This window comes from Artemia franciscana, chromosome 20 (assembly GCF_032884065.1).
Source record: "Artemia franciscana chromosome 20, ASM3288406v1, whole genome shotgun sequence".
Classification (NCBI taxonomy): Eukaryota; Metazoa; Arthropoda; class Branchiopoda; order Anostraca; family Artemiidae; genus Artemia; species Artemia franciscana.
In genome coordinates this window covers 31889047-31912175 of record NC_088882.1, presented here as the reverse complement: position 1 = coordinate 31912175, position 23129 = coordinate 31889047, and the positions used below count along the sequence as shown (strand labels likewise).

Here is a 23129-nt window from a genome sequence, read left to right as displayed (position 1 = left end):
ATGGGTAAGACTAAACTTGATGAAAGTTATATATTTAAAATCAGCCTTAAAATGCGATCCTTTTGATTTAACTATTGGTATCAAAATTCCGTTTTTTAGAGTTTCGGTTACTATTGAGCCCTGTCGCTCCTTACTACATTTTTTTACCATGAACTGTTTGACTATTGTAAAGTCAATTTAATAATTTTTCACGTGGATTCAAAGAGCTGCATTCAGGGCGCCTATTGGATGCAAAGGATACACAATTATCCCCCTAGATGTTGAACATTTCCTTTTTGGGTATTGACATTGAAAGAAGATGAAACATATGAGTGCTAACACCTGGAAAAGAAAGAAAATAAAGGCTTTTTTATTCTTGCAGAAACTACTGAAATTTTGATATTTACCTCACTAAATTCAAAAAAAAACTTTTCTTATGTTCCTTAAAAATAAATATTGCTTCCCCCTCTCCCATTCTTCTTTCATATTTTTATGATTTGTTAGGCTTAATTGCTCTGCGTCAAAGAAAAACTTCGAAAGAATAGGCAGACACGTCTGTAAACTATGATTAGGAACCCAGGGTACCCAGTTGGAACCCAGGGTAGTGACAGTGTTCAATTATGGTTCTGAAATCGGACGCTTCTAAAGGCTGAGGAAGACCGGTTAAATGTCTTCCAGAGGAATTTTCTAAGGATAATCTTAGGTACTCGTTTACCTGAGCGTATATCAAATAATAATCTACATGAAATTTGTGTTTCGATCCCCCTTTCTTGATCTATAATGAAAGAAAGGTTGAAATGGTAATGCCAAGTTTTATATATTAAGATGCCAGATTACCAGAGGTTGTGATTTTTCGCCATCCATCGCCGGTCAAACAAAAAACAGGTCGTACCCGAATGGAATAAGAAGAGATCATAAAGTAAATATTTAAGGAAAATTAGAACTTTATGAGAGGGGGCAAAGGTGGAGCTTTGAATAGACTGGGGTGGCAGAGATGCTGCTAGCCCCAGGTGGCTTGGGGCTATAAGGACTTTCCAGTGGTAGTAGGAATAATAGATATAGTAGTAGTACTCGATATAGTAGTAGCACTATATCTAGTACTTGGTAATAGATATAGTAGTAGTAGTAGTTGTAGCAGCAGTAGTAGTAGTGGTAGTAGTAGCAGTAGATGTAGTAGTAGTGGTATTAGCAGAAGTAGAAGTAGTAGTACTAGTAATAGGGGTAGTTGTAATAGTAGTATTACTACTTGTAGTGGTAGTGGTAGTAGTAGTACTAGTAGTAAAAGTAGTAGTAAAATCAGCAGTAGTAGTAGTAGCAGGTATTTATTTTCGGAGACCATACTGATTGTCTATGACAAACAAATAAAATTTCAAATAGGGAAGTCCTTTTTTTAGACAAGGACAATGAATTTCACTGTCGAGTGAATTCCGTTGAAAATGGATTTCAATGGAGTTCACAGTAGTAGTACTGGTAGTAGAAGTAGTTAGTAGTAGCTGTAGCAGTAGCAATAGTAGTAACAGCAGTAGTAGCAGTAATAGTAGTAGTGGTAGTAGTAGTAGTAGTAGTAGTAGTAGTAGTAGTAGTAGTAGTAGTAGTAGTAGTAGTAGTAGTAGTAGTAGTAGTAGTAGAAGCAGTAGCAATAGTAGTAACAGCAGTAGTAGTAGTAATAGTAGGAGTGGTAACAGAAGGTTTTGGCTGAGAACAGCCGAAAACATAAATATATGAGACTAAGCTCTTGGAAGAAAATTCCCAGAAATTATAATTAATTAATAATTAATTGATTATAATTATTAATTAATTATAAAAGAAATTAATTATTCCCAGAAATTTTTTGCACTGTTATTCCAAGAGCGTGTGAAACGTTTTTAAAACTTGCCAGCGTTGTTTTTCTTGTTTGGAGCATAGTCCCTATAAAATACCCAGACAATGACTAAACTCGTAAATTCAAGATTTTTCCGTTTTATGGCATATTGAATTTCAATCAAAGGTATTTCGGATTTATACGCAACATCAACTATGCACAAATCTTTCAGTTGAGTAACCTCTATAAAATTAACAAAAGCGTTTTTGCTTACTCATAATCCCGCATTTAATATAATAATAGTAATTATTTATTTGTAAAAGCAACAGATTGTAAGTTTGCCATGGAAAAGAATGTGGCCAAAGAAAAACGGACTTTAGTATATTGTTCACATACATCTGGTAGGAAGTAGAAAGCAAAGAGTAAGAGAATGATTCATGTTTGTCTGAATTTAAAATAATATGTAGGATATTTTTTAAAATTAAAATCTATAAAATATAAAAAAATAATAATCTAAATAATTATTTTTAAAAGATAATTACCTAAAAGTATAAAATAATAAGATGCATTTTAAAATTACATTTTAAATAATAAAATTAAATATATTTTAAATGACAATCAACGCCATCTAGCATTACCAAGCGAAGTCACAAAGTTTATTACAAAACCTGACTAAAATGTACGTTTTTTTATGATTTTCTTTTCTTTTTTAGATTTCCTTAACTTTAGACAAGAAACTAGAGAGCCACTTTTCCCAGAAGGGTTTGGGTTTTGACAAAATCCTTTTGCTTACTCATAGTACCGCATTTAATATACTAATAGTAATTATTTACTTGTAAAAGCAGCAGTTTGTAGGTTTGACAAAAAGAAGAATGCTGCCGAAGAAAAGCGCAGTGTAGTATATCATTTCCGTATGTACAGTGATAGTATTTTAAAAAGGGAAGTAAATTTTTCCCTGATATAAGCCTATCCCAACACTCTACCAGTCGTACAATTCCTTAGCATAGATCTCCAAATCTTCATACAGATCTTCTAGGAGTATTAGACAATTTCCCAGAGAACTGGGCAAAATGGTAATTCCGTATCAATGGGGGGAGGGGGTCAGGAGGACCCTCCTCTGAAATATTTTCGGAGTCGTAAAAACATAACAAAAATGAATATAAACCAATTTTTATATTTTTGAAAGATTTCTTTAACCCCCCCCCCAAAAAAAAAATGATTTTGTACACAAAAAAAACTGGACACCACTTTGCAAAATGTTATTTACACGTAAGATATGATTCTCAAAAAAAAATATCAAATGGGTTCTTTGACAAAACCTCTTTCCTACCTACTTATCTTTCCTTCCTTTTATTGCCCCACCTTCTTAAAGACACGCAGGATTTTTTGTTGTTGTGGTGAGAGGGTTGTAATAATTCGAAAAAAGACGAAATGTATTGACGATTTGGAATAACTATTATTCTAACCTAGCAGTGGATTTTTTTTATTTAGACTGTGCTGCTCTTTACTTTTTGTTAAAATGTGTTGCCTTATATTAAAAAAAAAATTTTGCTGAAATAGTTTTATTTTTATGATCATTTTGATAGTTTTCTCCCCCTAGCTTCGACTTAAAACGGAAATTTCTGAAGTTTCTCTCAGGTGTCGACCAACACAAATTAGGAAAAATGTGAAATTTATTGAGATTACGAGATGTTTCCTCGTCAAGTGCTTGCCTGCCTAGATTCTGCAAAATATCTTTTTATGGTATTTTATTGAAAAAACAAATAAGAAATTACCCTCTCATATCCTTGAAATATATTTCACAGTCCCTTTTCCTCAATATTTACGTAGATTGGTGCCACTGCATTCGCCAATTTGTCCCACTTAGAGTTCTCAAGACGAAGTCAGAAATGTATTTGAGAGTTGGTGAAAAAAGAATAAAACTTTGTGAAGGGGATAATCAGATTCCTGCCCCCTCGCCAGTAAAAGAAAAAAAAATGTTTTGGTTTATTCATTGAACCTCCCCCCCTTCAATATTTTGAAAACTATTTTTTGTGCTGATTCACAAAAATATTAGAAGGGGGCAAGTATTTCTTTTTTTTACGAAGGCATAAAAAATTGCTTTCAAAATATTGAGGGGGGAGGATGAATGAAAAAACCTAAAATTAAACATTTAAACCTTTAAAATTTATTGAGATTACGAGATGTTTTCCTCGTCAAGTGCTTGCCTGCCTAGATTCTGCAAAATGTCTTTTTTATGGTATTTTGTTGAAAAAATAAATAAGAAATTGCCCTCTCATAGCCTTAAAACATATTTAACTGTCCCCTTCCCTCAATATTTTCGTAGACTAGTGCTACTGCTTTCGCCAATTTATTCGCCATATAGTTTTCAAGACGAAGTCAGAAATGTATTTGAGATTTGGTGAAAAAAGAATAAAACTTTGTCAAGGGGCTAATCAGATTACAGCCCCCTCCCCACATTTTGAAAATAACATTTTTTAGGATTTTTCCATTGAACCTCCATCCTCCTTCAATATTTTGAAAACAATGTTTTTGTGCCTCCGCAAAAAAAAAAACTTGCCCCCGCCCTAATATTTCTTGAATCGGTGCCTCTGGTGATATAAGATCTTTTGAATTACCGCTAGTCCGCAACCAGAGTGTACTCATTTGTGACTATGCCTTCATTACCATTGACAGGTAGTGTGGACGTCTTCACAGTAGCAGTTGTGAGCGTATTGGTTTACAACTGGATGCGCACCGCGGGAACCCAGGAAAACCCGAGGATATGCTCTAATTTGTAACTCAATTATCGACGAAATCGGTGTGTATTTTTTATCAGAATCTCTGTATGGGGTGTGACAGGTATGGCATTTGTCAAAATTGCAATAAAACAAGTGTATTTCAGATTTGGTTCTGACTCTATTTTAATGTACTGTTACTGATAAGGGTGGGAATAAATTTATTATTCAATGTTGATGTTGTGGATGGTGCTTTTAGATGGGCAGTCTTTTGTACAATCCACTTTCTTCGTACAGTCACTAATGGATCGCTAAATAGATCAGCCAGGCCCGAATTCATGAAAATCTAGGGGAAGGAGGGAGCAAAACCTAAATAAAAACTGTAAAGAAAACATCAAAAATTTGTTTATATGCATTTTTGTTACGTTTGGACGAGTAGGGCAAACTCTTTTTTTTGGGGGGGGGATTCAAAATCCCCCTCGATACAGCATTGCCCAGAATCATTACTTTAAACAAAGTTCGACAGGACTGACATAACAGGGCGAAACGAGGCATTCATTCAGCTAAAATCAAGGACATGTTTTAATTCGATTATTGTCTTTTTTAGCAGCTAACCGAAGAGGTCTTTTTGTAACATGTTCATTGGTATTGGCTCTTAGTTTGGTTATATAATTTGTCAAATCATTTTTATTAAATATGTGTGTAAAGCATTGAGTGAGTAATCCCCAAGTCCCTATTTATAGAAATGTTAGTAATCCTTGAGTTTAATATATATTGCCTCATGAACAATTTGTTTGATACCCAAATCATTGCTTATAAGGGAAGGGTTTTCAATGACTGTTGTATTTATAACCCTAGTCTTACAATTGAGAACGGCTCTTGGAAATAGAGCCGAAATATTCATTTAAGGTTTGAACAAGTTTCACTGTCTTAGAAATTCCCTACTGTACCTGTTGTTTTTCTTTTATATTTCTTTGACTGCCCGTGATACACGAAACGTTCTATTTTGTCATTTTCAAAATTACGGATATTTTGGGCAGTTTTACTTTTTCATCAGTGTTGCCACGTTGAAGTAATTTCATAACGCCTTTCTTGCCTGATAATTAAAACAAGACAAGCTTTTGGTGCCCCAAAACAACTATTCCTTCTTAAGCTGTTTGGTGCCATATGATAGACCGTATCGAGGGGTAGGTTAGGGGGCTGGACCCCTCCCCCGAAATGTCTTTCCGACTCGTAAAACATAACAAAAATTAATTTCAACAAATTTTGATGCGTTAAAAAAAATTCTCACCCCCCAATTTTGTAAACAACCCACTCCCCCCAAAAACAAATCCTGGATACGACCCTTGTCACGTGTCTCTAGCTCATTTTTTACTGCTTTTTCAACCATGTTTATCGGATTCCAATTTCACTGTCCTTGGTACTTTAATATCCTATAATTTTAACAACATAAAGGATTGAATAGTGAAGCTCTTTCTCTGAACTCTCTTTACCGTTGATGTAACACTTTTCTTGGCAATCATTTAATTGATAGACTGGCTGAATCCTGTTGTTATTCCACGGTGATTAATTGTGTTGAACGAAAATCGTGTATTTCTTTTCTCTTTTCTTTATTCCTTTTAACAAATACTAAGAACACCGATTTATTGACAATCTGGACATCTGGAATTATCCAGGAATTTTTGGTGATTTCAATGTCCAAAGGGAAAAAATGTATTTTATGTGTTTACGAGATTGAATGTTTTTTTTCATTTTAGTTTTGAATTTTGGGTGCCAAAATGAGTTTGGGTCAAAAGATTCCGTTTGAATTTGGTTGTCTATTAAGAATATTTTATTCCAGAAAATGTCCCCATTACTTATAATATTGTTGTCGTTGTTTTATCATGTTGCGGTTACAATCCCGTGGATGATTGATTTTTCCCAACAAATTTCCTCCCCCTGGACAAACAAGAAAAAATATTGCCTACAAATGTACTTTTTCATATTCTACACACACACACACACCCACTTCGTGGGAGATATTACCGTACCATACATGTGCATGCACACTTACAGTATATCGATTATGATATCGATATTGATTATCGATCGATTATTGATCGATTAGGATATCGATATTGATTTTGATATTTTATGGTATGTTCGTTATTGTTGTTTTAGTTTTTATTTTCTCTTACTCTACTGTGTCATTATCTATGTTCATTTGAGGATTTCAAACAAATAAATAAAAATAATATATACATACTGTTGTTGATACTGTTCTGGCACATGCGCAGGGGGAAATTTTGTGAAATGCTTAATTTCTCCATGGTTTCTTGAATCTAGATACATGTGTGAAGCCTTTTTTGGGATCTTACAGCATGCAATTATCCGGTGAAGTCACTCCGGTTAATTATTAACCCATTTTCTGTCTTAACTTTTTACTCTCTTTGAAGTAATTAGCGATTGTACTGTTATTTTTTTTTCGTAAAGAGTTTGCTTTCCACAGTAAAATAGAATTATCCTTGGTATTAAGGCGTTTATCCCCCCTTTTCAGGATAAAGTACAGCTTTTAAAGGATCAATTTTGGAAACTATCATTTTTTTATTAAAATCGACGTTTTCGCAATAGAAGAACTATCCCCCAGAGCACCCATATTGCACTGTTAACCCTAAAATTTCCCTTTCAGTGGGATTTAATAGATTAATCACTGGTTCTAAATCGCTATGAACATAACCTGACCCTAAAACGTACTTTTGAGGCTTCAGTCTTCTTCCCCCCATCCGCAACAATACTACAGACTGAAGTTGATCTGTATTTTCCGATATACGTGCTTTTTGTATTTATTTAGTTATTGAATAAAAGAGTGCTACATTATGTCTGCTGTTTCGAAGGTTTTGCCCCCCCCCCCCCCCGAAAAAAAATTCCTGTTTACGTGCATGATACTGTTGTTGACTGCAAAAAAAAATGTTGCTATAACGATAAATATTTTTAGATCGATTCCATTTCTCTTAAAAGTATGAAATTCTACTAAAAAATGCAAGTTGTTTAAATGCTACAAGCCCACATTTTCATAAGTATGTTCTTTTCGTACTTTATGGAGAGGGTGCGTTAAAAGCTGGGTAACTCCCTATTATTATTGACAAGGAAACCCTACTACAGAGAAAAAATGGAAGATTCACCACCCTTATAACAGAGATAGTCCTGGGCAAAAATAGTAACAATTTTAATAAAATTGATGCAAAGAAGACGAAGTTGTTAAGATTAGGAATAAGTGAAGGGGAAGGGGTGGTGCGGAGTAGCGAGAAGACCGACCAAGTGGAAACCTTCACCCAAGGCAATATTATTAGTAAAGACGGTGGATGCAGTGAAGATGTTAAAAGTAGAATAGCCAAGGCCCAGGTTGTTTTTTTATAGTTGAAAAAGGTTTGGAAGAATAGAAAGATAAGTCAGATGTTTTCCAGAGAAATTACCCAAGGATTGTTTTGGATACCGGACTGACTGTCTGTATCGCAAACAGTAAGCTCTGCGAAAAATGTGGTTCAGTCCGACTTTCTAAGGCTATAATGAGAGAAAGGATGAGCTGGGTAGGACCCGTTCAGTGGATGAATGCTGACAGATTGCCAAAGATTGTGCTTGTTGGCCAAGCACCCAGGGCCGAACAAAAAACAGGCTTTCCCGAATAGGGTGGGAGGATGTCGTAAGGAAAGATTTAAAGGAAATGGGAACTTATTGGGAGGGTGAAAAGAGTGACTTTTAATAGACAGGGATGGAGGAGGAGCACGCGTAGCTGTGTTGGCCTCAGGTGCTGCCTCGGGAAGTGAGTTAGTAGTAGTGGTAGTATAGCTGGTACTGAAAAACACTTACAGTAGACTATAATTCATGCGCAACTCCACTTTTTCAACCTATTTTTTAAAAAATACTAAATAATTTGTACTAAATCAATACATGCACTAAACAATTAAATAGCCGTAAATAATAAAAACGAATAAATAAATAATAAAGATAATGAAATAATTAGAAATGAAAATTGTTAAGAATATTTAAATAATATGCATAGTATAAATACTAAATAATTTGTACACTATAATTTTTGTAAAATTTAATTTTTTATCCCCAGGTATGCTCACCAACCCCTAGACACTCTTGCGATTTCACGGGCAGTGAGGGAACTGCTTTCTCAACATAACATTGGTCAGCGATTATTTGCAAAATGGGTCCTCGGTCTTTCACAGGGCACTGTCTCTGAACTTTTGAGTAAACCAAAGCCGTGGGATAAACTAACTGAAAAAGGAAGAGATTCATATCGAAAGATGCATGCCTGGGCTTGTGACGGTGGCGCAGTACGACTGCTCAAGGCCTTACTTCCCAGAAAAGGTAAGTCACGCTTCTTAAGCTTAACCTGAGACGTCTTCGTAGCAAGGCTGATTCGATGAATTTGCTAATAAAGCGCAGTGGTGTCAATAGAGGGGGCTTGTGAACCCCTACACTTTCTTGCCTCCTCCTTCCCGGATTAAAAAAAAAATGTATTTTCATTGGAAAATACCTTTTAGTATTTCCATTGAAAAAAAAAACAGCAAAATAACCCCTCTCCCTAGATTTTGACCCCCCCTCCTTTTCGTGAATTGATGCCACTGGTGAAGTGAACTTGAAAATATTGTTCCGTTTATTTGTTTGGCACATATCCACTAATTTTATTTTTTGGGGGGAAAGGGGTAATTTTGAAAGAAAGTAGATTATATGAAAAATATAAGAAACTTTGGGAAAAAAATTATTAAAATCTGAGATTCCAGGGAGTGTATAATTAAATGAAAATATTTTTTATATCAGGATTTACGAACTTGTTTTTCCATTAAGCAATTTTTGTGTCCCCCTCCCCTCAAGGGCGTAGCTCCAGCATTTTTATTGGTGGAGGGCAAGAGGGGTACATATATTGATAATTAAGCTATATAATTTATGTCTCCAAATTATTGGGGGGGGGGGGGGGGTAACTACCTCTCCTTGCCCCTCTGAAACGACGCTTCTTTCTCCCATAAGTCCAAGCGGTAATGTAGCCGTGCAAACATTTATGTAAATATCACAAATCATAGAGAATGGAGATAGGAGAAGGGAATTACTTTTATTAAAGTGAATATCCGTCCCCCTCTTCTCAGGGCAGTTTTAACAGTCTGATTTTGTAGTTGAGACACTAGCTTTAAAATACTTATTTAGTTTGTCCTCTCTTTTTTTTCGACTCTTTACCGTCTGAAATACCTAGTTTATTACCATTTTTTTGTAATTTTTCATTTGCCCAGTTCTACAGGAATAACTTGACTTGAAAACTTAAAAAAATCTCAATTTTTTCCTTCCTGATTTGTGGTATAGAATTCGTATTAACAAGAGAAATCCACTGACACTTGAAGTTCACTGTAACGTTCAGAAGTTCTCAACTATTTTAAAGACCGACTTGCTGTTGGATCTTTTAGCATGTTCCCATTCCCCCTCCCTATTTTTTGCTGACGCGGAACTGTAAAAAAAAAGCGGACAATGTTTATTCAAATAAGATGTTGTTTCAGCCAGATCTGGCAGAGATATTTCCCAGCCAATCAGATCATTTAAAGTTTTTATATTTTTCTTATAATTATCATTTTAAGCTCTTTTATAAAAGTCCTAGCAATAACCATCTCTTAACAGCTATATATATTTTTGTTTAATCGCGAGAAACAATCCTGAAAAAAAAAATGAGCCACTTTTTCTGATTTTTTCTTCAAGTTTTGGAGTATGGCTACGAATGTTTTTTTCTTTATAAATTTACTAAATAACCACTCACTAAATCTTATTTGTTATTTTGCTTAGGAATCACCTGCTTCGGGTTCAAATATCCTGCTGGTTTTTTTTTTCCTAATTTTTCTCCCAAACCAATAAGAATGACATATTTTTAAGATTTACTGAATGAATTAAATGATTGTATCTATTGATTCTGTGGTCTTTTCACCTGGGTGGTTCAATATCATCTTGTTAAATTCTATAGCATTTTGAAATTGATATATTTTGGAATTTAATCGGCCCAGCTAATCACGCCTTTTTCACAATTGAAATTTGATCGAAATGTGGCTTTTAATCGTCTATATCTATTTCGTCGAATAAATACTTTTTTGGCCATACATCTCGATTTCCATGTTTATCATGCCAGGTGATTACTGGCTACTGTTGCGAACCGATGATTGGCGAGATAGAAATATGGGTTCCGAATACTGATTTGAAATTCAAGTTGAGTGAGGTAAGATGAAGTCACCCAATCCTCCCACCGATCAATCTTGCAAAGAAATAATGGTACTCGTGTATTATTCAGAACACACTCAATAAGTGAAGTTAGGTCCTTTCGTGGAACAAACTACGATGCAGGTAGATTTTGCTGAGAAAATCCGGTTTCATAGCCTCAAAGACAAAGCTCAATTTAATTTGCTACGCATAGTGATAGAAGATAGTGTCTGAACATGGATTTTTAAATGAAGATTTGGCATTTGCCAAAGACTGAAAAAGATGCAGTTATATTTTTCCAGGATAAGGGGTTATTGCCCACAACAAAACAGTGCGAACATTTTACAATTTTCCTAATAAAGTATTATATTTTCATCATATTTTGTTTCATTTCATTAGCTTTATTTAAAGTTTGGGCTATATATTTTTAAATTAGGGGGGGGGTGCATTATATCAAATACCTAACTTGACCTAACCTAACCACCTCTATATATAAAATATTTAATTAAAATGTGCCTGCATCGTAGTTTGTTTCGCGAAAGGATCTAATTTCATTTATTGATTGTGTTCTGAATAATACACAAGTATCGAAATAAATTTATATTTTAAAGTGGCAAAAACGTTTGTATTAGGTCAAAAATACCAAGAACAGTGAAAAAGGAATGTGATTGTTCGAATTTGTTAAGTTGAACTTGTGCAATCGATTACATCTTACAAAACTAGGATAAAAATCAGAGTTCAGTTTTTAACCAAAAATATCTCCGTATACAATTATGCAGTATTGGGTAGTACTGGGCATCAAATTTTAAAATGATGAGAAACGTAGGTTGAAAATCAGCAAAAAACCTATGGCATAGAACAGCTTAACTGAATACCTCAGAAGGTGTTCGTGTATTTGGGAATCAACAGATTAAAAGAAAAGCGTAGTCAAATTTAACTAGTTAGTTTTTCTTATTCGTTCTCATGAATCAACATGGCAACAATGAAGAAAATGTGGTGCCACCCTAAAAACTTCATATTTTAAAAAAGAACCAAAAGGAAAATCTAAAATCCTGAATATCAGGTATGGATAGACTTAAGAAGGGTCTTGGGGCATCAAACATTTTAATTTTAATGTCCTTATTGCTTTAAGCATTTATGCGGATTAGTTTTTCCGCAAATATTCTAGTAAAAAATCGTCAGCGCTCTACCGAATCGCCGCGATTTCTTAAACTCACAGTATGTGGAAACTACACTTTTTTACACTATGCCCTATAATAAGAACATCGCCTACTAGATAGGGGGGGAAGGGCGACCGAAGACTTAGTCATGACACTATGCCTCACTCGTCATTTACCTCAACTCGAGCGAGACTGTTTTGGCAATTGTCAAGAATCAACTATACCAGACAATTACGGTCTTAAAATAACTGAAACAAATAAAAGCGAGCATGGATATTCCTCTAGTGGGATTCGATGTATCGGTGTATGGAGCATATCAGTAACATTATTTCAAGCTGCATATGCTGCTGTTATTTGGCAGGAGGGGAGGGGGGAGAATTTCTTCAAATTCAATAGCAAATGCAATTTTGAACAGAATAATCATAAGTAACCTCCTCCCCTTTGCTTAACTGTCTAGTCATTTCTGAGGGGTAGACGATTTTCATAAATCACGCCATGTGGCGTGCGCCAACCATTGTCGAAGTTTGGCAAGTGTTGCGGGGACGATGCCGCTCGTTAGAACTGCATCAAATGTTATGGAACTGTGCAGCACACGGGGTTCCTTAAGATATACGTCTGGTGTACATCACGTTCTGGGGATGAAGGATAACAGATTGCCGAAGATTGTCATTTCGGCCAACCGTCTAGGGCTAAACGGAAAGCTGGTCGTCCTCGTCTGGGGTGGGAGGATGTCATTAAGAAAGATTTAAAGGAAATGGGAACTTCCTGGTAGGGTGTAAAGAGAGAGGCTTTGAACAGATCGGGATAGATGAGGAGCGTACGTAGCTGGGTTAGCCTCAGGCCGCTTGGTGCTACGATTAGTTGTTAGTAGTAGTAAATCAGGTGGTGGAACGTGGATGAACCATCGATCATTCCTTGATATAGCTGACAAAATTATTGATTAAGTAAACCCAATAAGTCTGCTTCGGGGAAACCAAGGCCTGTGCACCTCCTTCGGCGAGTCTGTCAATTCGTAAGGACTATTCAAGTCAAGTATTGATTTATTTATTGCTAATCAGTAATCAATTTTATGACCAACAAAATGAAGCACTTCGAGACACAAAAATGCTCATATATTGGCTAATAGACGTTGCATTTCCAAGTTTTAAGCTTTTCAACAAAATTTATGACGCAGCGATCAAATAATTTTTTCTTGTCATCAAACAAAAGCGGTTTGGATGAAACTATAAAATTTTAACATACCTATAAATTTGAAAAAAAAATGCTCGTAAAATCTTTTTTAGAGTTTTTGGCTTCGTTTAACTTGCTCTCAACTAATCTAGCTTTGCTCTAATTACATAATCACAACATTCTATTGAAAACAGACTATTTGGAGGGGGGTAGCTATAGAAAACATCGTCTATAGCTGTTGTGTTATCAAAAATTATTTATTAGCGTCACATTTTAGATATGTGGCCTCAACTTCTCCCCTAATTAAATGGGTTATGCTGTCATTTGAAGACGTGAATAGGTACCTTGACTTTATGTAGTATTGACTGGCAATGATGCAGCAAGGATTGCCTTCAGCGTGGGGGTTTAAATTGTTTAATTAGTTTTATTATTATTATTATTTAATTATTTTCATTTTTATTTGTTTTTTTAACTAATTAATAATTTTGTTAGTTATTTTATTTATTAACTGCTCTCTCTATTTTATTTTAGTAAAAATAAAATTTCAAAAACTACAAAATAATTATAACGGTTGACTTATTTATTTGAAATTTTGTATAAAATTTCAAATAAATAAAAGAATGTGTTATTACAACTAATATACCGTCAACAACATCATACTTTTGTTTAATTTCTAATATTTGGACGGGACGGTGGTCAATTAGAATACGAACAGCGAACTTTCTGTTTGTAATCTTGATACTTTTGAAAAAGGATATTCGAAAAGAAATGTAAAAATATGTGTTTCATTAAGTGTCGTTAATTAAATAATTGTGGATTGTTGCGTAAAGGGAGGGATAAGTTTCCTGTGGAGACAATGGTTTCTTTTTAAGGGCTAAGGAGTGGAATATCTTTTTAAGTTTGTTGATGAATACAATAAAACTTTCTGGAGAAGAAAAACAATATTAACCCTTTCTGTAAAATAAACGCCCTATCCCCAATAGAAAGTTTAAATAAGCTCACATGGTATAGATGAAAGTATGTTTAGAATAAATAATTCTAGAAAATAGTATGTATCTTTCTAATTAGAACGTTTCTAAGCTAAAAAAAACAGGATTTTGAAGGTTTGAAGTTTGAATAACCTGTTTTAAGGCCCAATAATCAAACTTGCAAGTTTTAAAGTTTTGTAAAATCATCAAGTATTTTCCCCAGAATATTACAAGGCTGTCTAACGCACTATGATGTGAACTATTCTGCGTCCATGTAAGCACAACTTACATGTAAGCACAACTTACATGTAAGCACAACATTACAATTACAACTTACAACTTTGTAAGCAACAACTTACAAAGAGGTTGATGACGTTAGTTGGCCAAGTTTAATGAAATACTATTTTTCCCAGTTTCTGCGCTGTAAAAAAAATGATTTCAAAAATTGAACTGGCTTGTTTCAGATGCAAAAATTAGAAATTGTAGTATCAAGCAGTTTGCTATAGGCTGGCACTATTTTTTATAATTCAGAAAGAAGATGTTTAAGATAAATATGCTTAACACTTAGCAATTTTTGATATTATGTTCATAAGCGTATATGTAAGAATTTATTTTGAAGGGAAGGCACGATCTTGGGTGGGGGAAGCTTTGTATTGAAAAATAGAAAATGTGCAAAGTTACAGGAGAAATCGTAAGAATGTCAAAATATGAGTCTAGGGGGGGCTATTTCCCTCTATGGATGTGCCCAAATATCCATATAAGTTTCGTGAATATACTATCCAAAAGCTAAAAATCGATGCTGAGGGATTTTCTGTAGTGCTTTTCGAAGTTTTTTGAGGGGTATCTTGGGTAGTAATTTATATTTGTGCTCAGAATACATTAGTCTAAATATGACGAAACATTTTTAAATACAAAACAAGCATTCATGTTTATCAGTCATATTCTTTCCGATATTAAGAGTTACTCAATTTTACAATATAGATTTCTTTCAACTATCAATATTTTTTATGACTTTTTCATATTTGCAAATGATCCAATAAAAATTCCAAAGTAACCGATAAAAATCGAAAAAAAACTAATTTTGAAATAATAAACGGCGGAACTTTTAAGTATAATTTGCGAAAAAAAATTTACGATGGCGATCTGGAATCATGTCCCAATTTTCATTAGCCTTAATAATTATGCTATAACAATGTCAATAAGAAATTATATTGGAACTGTAAGAAAAGGCGGCCTTTGTGTGAAACTGTGATTAAATTTTATTGGGTCGGCTTCTTCTTAATGTAAAGAGTTACTATAGCTTTTTAAGCCAAATAAAAATCCAAAAGTTTCTGAATATCTATTATTGATTATAATCGCTTGTACGTGGTCAGGGTATGATCGTTTTTACTTTTTACCATATTTAGAACGTAAAAGACTTTTTAATATTGTCAATACTGGGAGGTAAATTTTAGTGGTATTGTAAATATATTCTGCTATATGACCTCGACACTTTTTCAAAATTTTACATATTATGTCCATATCAGTCGAATTATGCTATTAAAGAAAAAACAAAAATTGATATACAAAATAACAATCCATGATATTCGAGGAGTACAGAGGTGTTTTTATGGGAGGGGGGGCTTAAGGGTAGAATGATCACTTGCCCCGAGCGAAGAAATTTTAGGGGTACAAAATTTCAAATAAATAATTCAACCATTATAATTATTTCATAGTTTTTAAAATTTTAGTTTTACTAAAATAAAATAGAGGGCGCAGTTAATAAAATAAGATAACTAACAAAATTATTAATTAGTCAATAAAACAAATCAAAAATGAAAATAATTAAATAATAGTAGTAATTAAACTAATTAAACAATTTAAATTATAAATGCAATAAAAATATTAAAAAGCTAATTGTTATTTAATTAGCAAACTGAAAATAATTTTGTTATTCAATGCAAATTTTGTTAAAATTTCGACGGAAATTTCTGTGGGAGACAGGAAGGGGGCGTTAAGCAAGAGTTTGCCTTGGAAGTAAAAGAGGCTTGAACCGCCAATAGAGGAGGAAAATTTTGTTTTCGAGGAGGAGCTAAAGACGGACAAAAAGGTTTGAGTCGTTTTTCTTTTAATGTTAAAGTGCCAAGGACATTGAGAATTAGGTAGGCTACTTATATGTTATAGCGCCTATGTTAAGTTCTTCAACCCTGGACGCACTGTAGAACCGGTTTCTTCGTTAGTTTCTTTTAGCTTAGCGTAAGACAAACAAAGACAAGGGACAGAATAGATGGGAAATATATAGTTGGAGCTATATGTTTGCACATTAGGGGGGGGGTTAAAGTATCTGGACAGTGTAAAATTAGAAAATAAATCTTACTTCATAATATGCATACTTTTAAAACAACCACAAAAATATCTTAGAAAATACTGTTTACATGTATGAATAGACCTAAGATGGGTTTAGGACCCCGGAGTCTAGAATGGGTCCAGGGAAACAAGATTATATTGTGATGTCCTCTCCGTGCTTTAAATTTGTTATGAAAGGATCTTAGAACGTTTACTTTGGGATAGATGTTGTGAATCGTATAATGACCCATGTGCAGGGAGTTGTAACTCTCCCCCAAACTCCCGGTGTCTTTACGGTTTCCCCAAATTTCTTATATTTTTTAATTATTCGTCATCTTTGCTCCTTCCTTGATATACCATCCTATGTACGTGACTGAACGTACTTTACCCTACCTGCAACATTTAAGCTCTGCAATTCTCTCTATCTTCAGATATGTCAATAATTTCTTAGACTAGACTGTCTTTCTATCCATGATTAAAAAGAAATGAAAATAAAAAAAACGGACTATTTCATTTTAATAAGAGGGTGATAGAAACAAGAGCTAAGAGCTCATATGGCACTTGTGACGAGAGATCAGATCCGGTCCCGTTATGTCAATCACGGATCTAGAACTTGTGCTTGTTCTCGAACTCGCCAAAGCGCTAGAAACACCCCCCCCCCCAACTCCCCCAAAGAGAATCGTATTGTGGTAGTCTCAATCACGTATATAGAACTTGTACTTATTCTTCCCATCAAGTTTCATCTTGATCCCTCCATTCTAAGCGTTTCCCAAGATTTCAGGTTTCCAAGATTTCTGTTTCCCCACCTCCCAATGAGCACAGATCCGATCTGAATTGAAAATGGAGCATCTGAGATATGATATATTTCTATAGATCAAGTTTAATTAAGATCCGATCACCCATTCGTGAGATAAACATACCTCAATTTTCACGATTCGGATCTAGTTTCGGATTTTCTTCATGTAAAAATTAGGATGGTCTGGAATTCTAACCTGAAACTTCTTGCACCATAAGCGATAATCATACCCCTAGACCAACAAGCCCCACTTAACAACAACAATCATTTGTTTCATCGGCAAATAAAATTCTTCTCAACTATCTCTTTCGCTCACTCCCCCCCCCCAGATGGTCGAATCGGGGAAATGACTATTTCTAATTTAATCTGGTCTGACCCTGATACGCCTGCTAACTTTCAACGTCCTAGCTTTTCTGGAAGTGCCCGAACTAGCAAAATTGGGACCGACAGACAGACGGACAGACGGAAATTGCTATCGCTATATGTCACTTGGTAAATACTAAGTGCCATAAAAACGTTTGTACACCAATAATAATAAAAAGCCGAATATTTTAAATTCATAGCCAGAGGGCTTTACGAACAGGAACCCACTCATCCCATCGGGATGAACAGCCATTAATTAATCATGGGGGTGGGGCGTGATATATCAGAAAATTCCTGAATTTACACATTTTAGGATAAAGTGTATGCAGACATGTATGCTGGATTTTTTTCAGGGGGAGGAGAAATGATAAAAACAAATTTTATTTTATAATTTGAATAAGAAACGCCCGAAAATCAAAATTTGGAGGTTTTGGAAGGAGACTTGGGCCATGAAGGCTTTCCTCCTCCGTTCGTCCCTGAGTATCATACATACGATTGAATGGACTCAAATTGAGAAATATTTAAAATTTATCAAACATTGTTTCCCAATACTTACTTTTGCTTAGCTACGTTTAAATTGAACCAAGATCTAAGACATGATCTGAAGTTGAGAAAGGCATCTTAGAAATGTTCAGTCTCATTTAATCTCCCATGAAATTACCATACCTCTTCCAAAAATGAGGTATTGCTCCATTGGGAGGAATCGAGTTACAAAATATGGAAACTTTAAAATCAAAGATTGAACCAGCGGGAAATTTTCCATGGATCACCATATCCTCAGAAGATTACCCTTGGGACGTTTGATAAGTAAATGTTCAAGATTTAGTAAGCTAACTTTTCAAGCATAAGATAGAATTCGTTTATATTAAAAGCTGTCAACACTGGAATACGTTTAAGCGAATGGAAAAATTTGTTAAATGGTAAGAAGTAGAAAGATAGAAAACTACACTGTTGGGCTAAGCTTAAAACGTGCCTTTTTTGGAATTTTAGTTTTCTACTTATTTCAAGGAAATATTTAACCTCATTACTAGACGAAAAACCACTCCTTTCCCACAAAAAATGGTTCATTCCAGGCTGCATCCAGGAGATTTCGAGGTTTTGTCTCCCCCCCCCCACTGAAATTTCTGTCCGACTCGTAAAAACGTAACAAAAATGAATATAAATGACTTTTTGATGTGGTTTTAAAGTTTTCTTTTGCAACCCGCCGAAAAAAGGATAACCCCCCCTGAACAAAATCCTGGATGCGGCCCTGAGTTGAGTAATATATGGCCTCAAAAGGAAGCGTAAATTTACAATATACTTCAATCATCCCACCTGAAGCTGCGAAGTGACCCGGCTCAATAGTAACCGAAACTCTGAATAAGAGCTAAGAGCTCATATGGCACTTGTGACGAGGCATGAAGAGCTAAGAGCCAAGAGATCATATGGTATGAGCTCTAGCAAAATTCTATGAATCAATAGATTGGTTTAAAAGGAAAATAAGAGGCTGAATACCGGTCAGGATTTAAAATAAGAGCTCTGAGTCACGATGTCCTTCTAAATATCAAAATTCATTAAGATCCGATCACCCACTCGTATGCTATAAATACCTAATTTTTTCTAATTTTTCCTCTCCCTTTAGCCCTCCCAGATGGTCGAATCTGGGAAAACGACTTTATCAAGTCAATTTGTGCAGCTCCCTGACACGCCTACCAATTTTCATCGTCCTAGCACGTCCACAAGCACCAAACTCGCCAAATCACTGAACCCCTCCCCCCATCTCCCCCAAAGAGAGCGAATCCAGTACGATTCCATCAATCACGTATTAAGGACATTTGCTTATTCTATCCACCAAGCTTCATCCCGATTCCTCCACTCCAAGTGTTTTCCAGGATTTCCCCCTCCAACTCCCCTTAATGTCAAAAGATCTGGTCGGGATTTGAAATAAGAGCTCTGAGACATGAATTCCTTCTAAATATCAAATTTCGTTAAGATCCGACCACCTATTCGAAAAATAAAAATTCCCCAATTTTCACGTTTTCCAAGAATTCCGGTTTCCCCCTTCAGCTCCCCCCAATGTCATAGGATCTGGTCGGAATTTAAAATTAGAGCTTTAAAGCGCAAGACTCTTCTAAATGTCAAATTTCATTAAGATCTGGTCACCCTTTCGTAAATTACAAATACCTCAATTTTCAAAATTACCCCCCCCCAACTCCACAAAAGAGAGCAGATCCGGTCCGATTATGTCAGTCACGTGTCTTAGACAGCTTTTTATTCTTCCCATCCAGTTTCATCCTGATCTCACCGCTTTAAGTATTTTCTAAGATTTCCGGTTCCCCTCAACTGCCCCCCCCCAATTACGCTGGATCTGGTTGAGATTTAAAATAAGAGATCTGAGTCACGAGGTCCTTCTAAATATGAAGTTTCATGAAGATCCGATCTCTCCTTCGTAAGTTAAAAATACGTCATTTTTTCTAATTTTTCAGAAATAACTCCCCCCAAATAGAGTGGATCCGTTCCAATTATGTAAATCACGTATCTGAGAATTCTGCTTATTTTTCCCACCTAGTTTCATCCCGATCCCTCCAATCTAAGCGTTTTCCATGATCTTAGGCTCCCCCACCCCAAACTCCCCCCAATGTCACCAGATCCGGTCGGGACTTAAAATAAGAGCTTTGAGACACGATATCCTTCTCAAATCAAATTTCATTGAGATCCGATAACCCGTTCGTAAGTTAAAAATACCTCATTTTCTCTAATTTTTCAGAATTACCCTTTCCCCCCAACTATCCCAAAGAGAGCGGATCCGTTCCGGTTATGTCAATCATGTATCTAGGACTTGTGCTTATTTTTCCCACCAAGTTTCATCCCGATCCCTCCGCTCTAAGTGTTTTCCAAGTTTTAGGTTTCCCCCTCCCAACTCCCCCCCCAATGTCACCAAATCTGGTCAGGATTTAAAATAAGAGCTCTGAGACGCGATATCCTTCTCAATATCAAATTTCATTGAGATTCGATCACCCGTTCGTAAGTTAAAAATACCTCATTCTTTCTAATTTTTCAGAATTAACCCCTCCCCCCACTACCCCAAAGAGAGTGGATCCGTTCCGGTTATGTCAATCATGTATCTAGGACTTGTGCTTATTTTTCCCACCAAGTTTCATCCCGATCCCTCCACTCTAAGTGTTTTCCAAGTTTTAGGTTTCCCCCTCCGAACCCCCTCCCCCCAATGTCACCAGATCCGATCGGGATTTAAAATAAGAGCTCTGAGACACGATATCCTTCTAAATATCAAGTTTCATTTTTTTCCGATCACCCGTTCGTAAGTTAAAAATACCTCATTTTTTCTAATTTTTCAGAATAACCCCCCCCCCCCCAACTACCCCAAAGAGAGCGGATCCGTTCCAGTTATGTCAATCATGTATCTAGGACTTGTGCTTATTTTTCCCACCAAGTTTCATCCCGATCCCTCCACTCTAAGTGTTTTCCAAGTTTTATGTTTCCCCCCTCCCAACCCCCTCAACCCTAATGTCACCAGATCTGTTCGGGATTTAATATAAGAGCTCTGAGACACGATATCCTTCTAAATATCAAATTTCATTGAGATCCGATCACCCGTTCGTAAGTTAAAAATACCTCATTTTTTCTAATTTTTCAGAATTAACCCCCCCCCCCCCAACTACTCCAAAGAGAGCGGATCCGTTCCGGTTATGTCAATCATGTATCTAGGACTTGTGCTTATTTTTCCCACCAAGTTTCATCCCGATCCCTCCACTCTAAGTGTTTTCCAAGATTTTAGGTTTCCCCTCTCCCAACCCCCAACCCCCCAATGTCACCAGATCCTGTCGGGATTTAAATGAGCAGCTCTGAGACACGATATCCTTCCAAACATCAAATTTCATTGAGATCTGATCAACCGTTCGTAAGTTAAAATACTTAAATTTTTCTATTTTTTCCGAATTAACGGGCCCCAACCCCCCCCCCAGATGGTTAAATCGGGAAAACCACTATTTCTGATTTAATCTGGTCCGGTCCCTGATACACATGCCAAATTTCATCGTCCTAGCTTACCTGGAAGTGCCTAAAGTAGCAAAACCGGGACCGACAGAATTTGCGATTGCTATATGTCACTTGGTTAATACCAAGTGCCATAAAAACGGAATTTTAATACCAATAGATATATCAAAAGAATCAGAAAAAAAAACTTACAAAATACTGTCTACATGTATGAAATGACCTAAGATGGGTGTAGGACCCCAGAGTCTAGAAAAGGTCCTGGAAAAAAAGGATTATATTAAGATGTCCTCCGTACTTTAAATTTTTGATTTCAAATATACAAGTTTCATTAAGTTTAACGTTACCCATCAAAGGCTACGAGCCTGAGAAAATTTGCTTGATTTTGGGGGACACCCCCTAAAATCCATGAAATCTTAATAGAAATCTCATCATCAGGTCAGCGTACCAGAGAACCCTACTGTAGAGGTTATAAGCTCCTATCTACAAAAATGCGGAATTTTGTATTTTTAGCGAGAAGAAAGATGCGTGTTTATTTTTTTATTTTTCGGTTTGTTTTTCTGAGGAATGATCGTATCGATCCATTGGGCCTAGAAAATTGGGAGAGGGCTTATTGTAACGGAAATGAAAAGTTCTAGCTCCTTTTTAAGTGACAAAATTGGAGGGCAACTAGCCCTCCCACACCACTTTTTTCCCCAAAATCTTCCGATCGAAATTTTGAGATAGCTATTTTGTTCAGCATAGTTGAAAAGCCCAACAACTTTGTCTTTGGAGATAATATGGCCAACAGACCCTTTTCTGCTGGGGGGATTTTACATGGGGAAAATTTTACACGAAGAGGGAAGTTTTCAGGGGAAAATTTTATTGGGGGAATTCGCGAGAATTCCTGTACAAAATTTGTTTGTATATCTTGCTTTCTCTTTACCGACTCAATTTTACGCGCGAAGATGATAAAGGTTGGGGAGATTTTTTCATGGATTTGGAGCCATATATCCTGGCATTATTTAAAAATTAATCAGACATTAATTTAAAAAACAAGTTTTTTCAACTGAAAGTAAGGAAAATCATTAAAACAAACAGAAATTATTACGTATATGAGAGTGGTTGCCCCCTTATCAAAACGTCGCTCTTAACACTAAAGTTTAAATTTTTTCCAATTCTTTAAAAACCACTCCTGAAACACAAAGGTCGTTTAATTAGAGCAATAAGTAACTTTTTTAAAGTGCCGAAAAACGCTATACCTGTGCCTCTGATAAAAAGCTCTTTTAACAATACTAAAAACAACTTTAGCGGAAAGAGCGAGGTATTGACAAGGGGATGCACCCCCTCATCGATGCAATAATTTCTGTTCGTTTTAAGTTTTAATGTGGCTCCTTACTTTCAGTTGAAAAACCTTGTTCTTTTTATTAATTAATTAATTAATGCACAGAGAGAGAGAGAGAGAGAGAGAGAGAGAGAGAAAGCAAGAGAGAGGAAGAGTGGGAGAGAGAGATATACTACTTAGGATCAAGTCAATCAGCCTTTAAATTAATATGCTTTATTCCATCCTTATTAAGACTTTTCTAAGTGATAGAAGATTCCTAAGTTCCTTTTTTTTCAAACACATGAAGTATCAGAGATTCCATTTTGCTGTCTTATGAG

The 23129-nt window shown here is 35.6% G+C and overlaps 1 protein-coding gene across 3 annotated transcripts in view; it reads left to right on the top strand.

The window, feature by feature from the left end:
* Positions 1-23129, top strand: part of LOC136040124 (homeobox protein cut-like) — a 233528-nt gene that overhangs the window by 126301 nt on the left and 84098 nt on the right. For all 3 annotated transcript variants that reach the window (XM_065724226.1, XM_065724224.1, XM_065724225.1), the window contains exon 6: positions 8597-8853. In XM_065724226.1, the coding sequence (XP_065580298.1) occupies positions 8597-8853 (257 nt within the window). The remainder of the gene's footprint in view (positions 1-8596; positions 8854-23129) is intronic.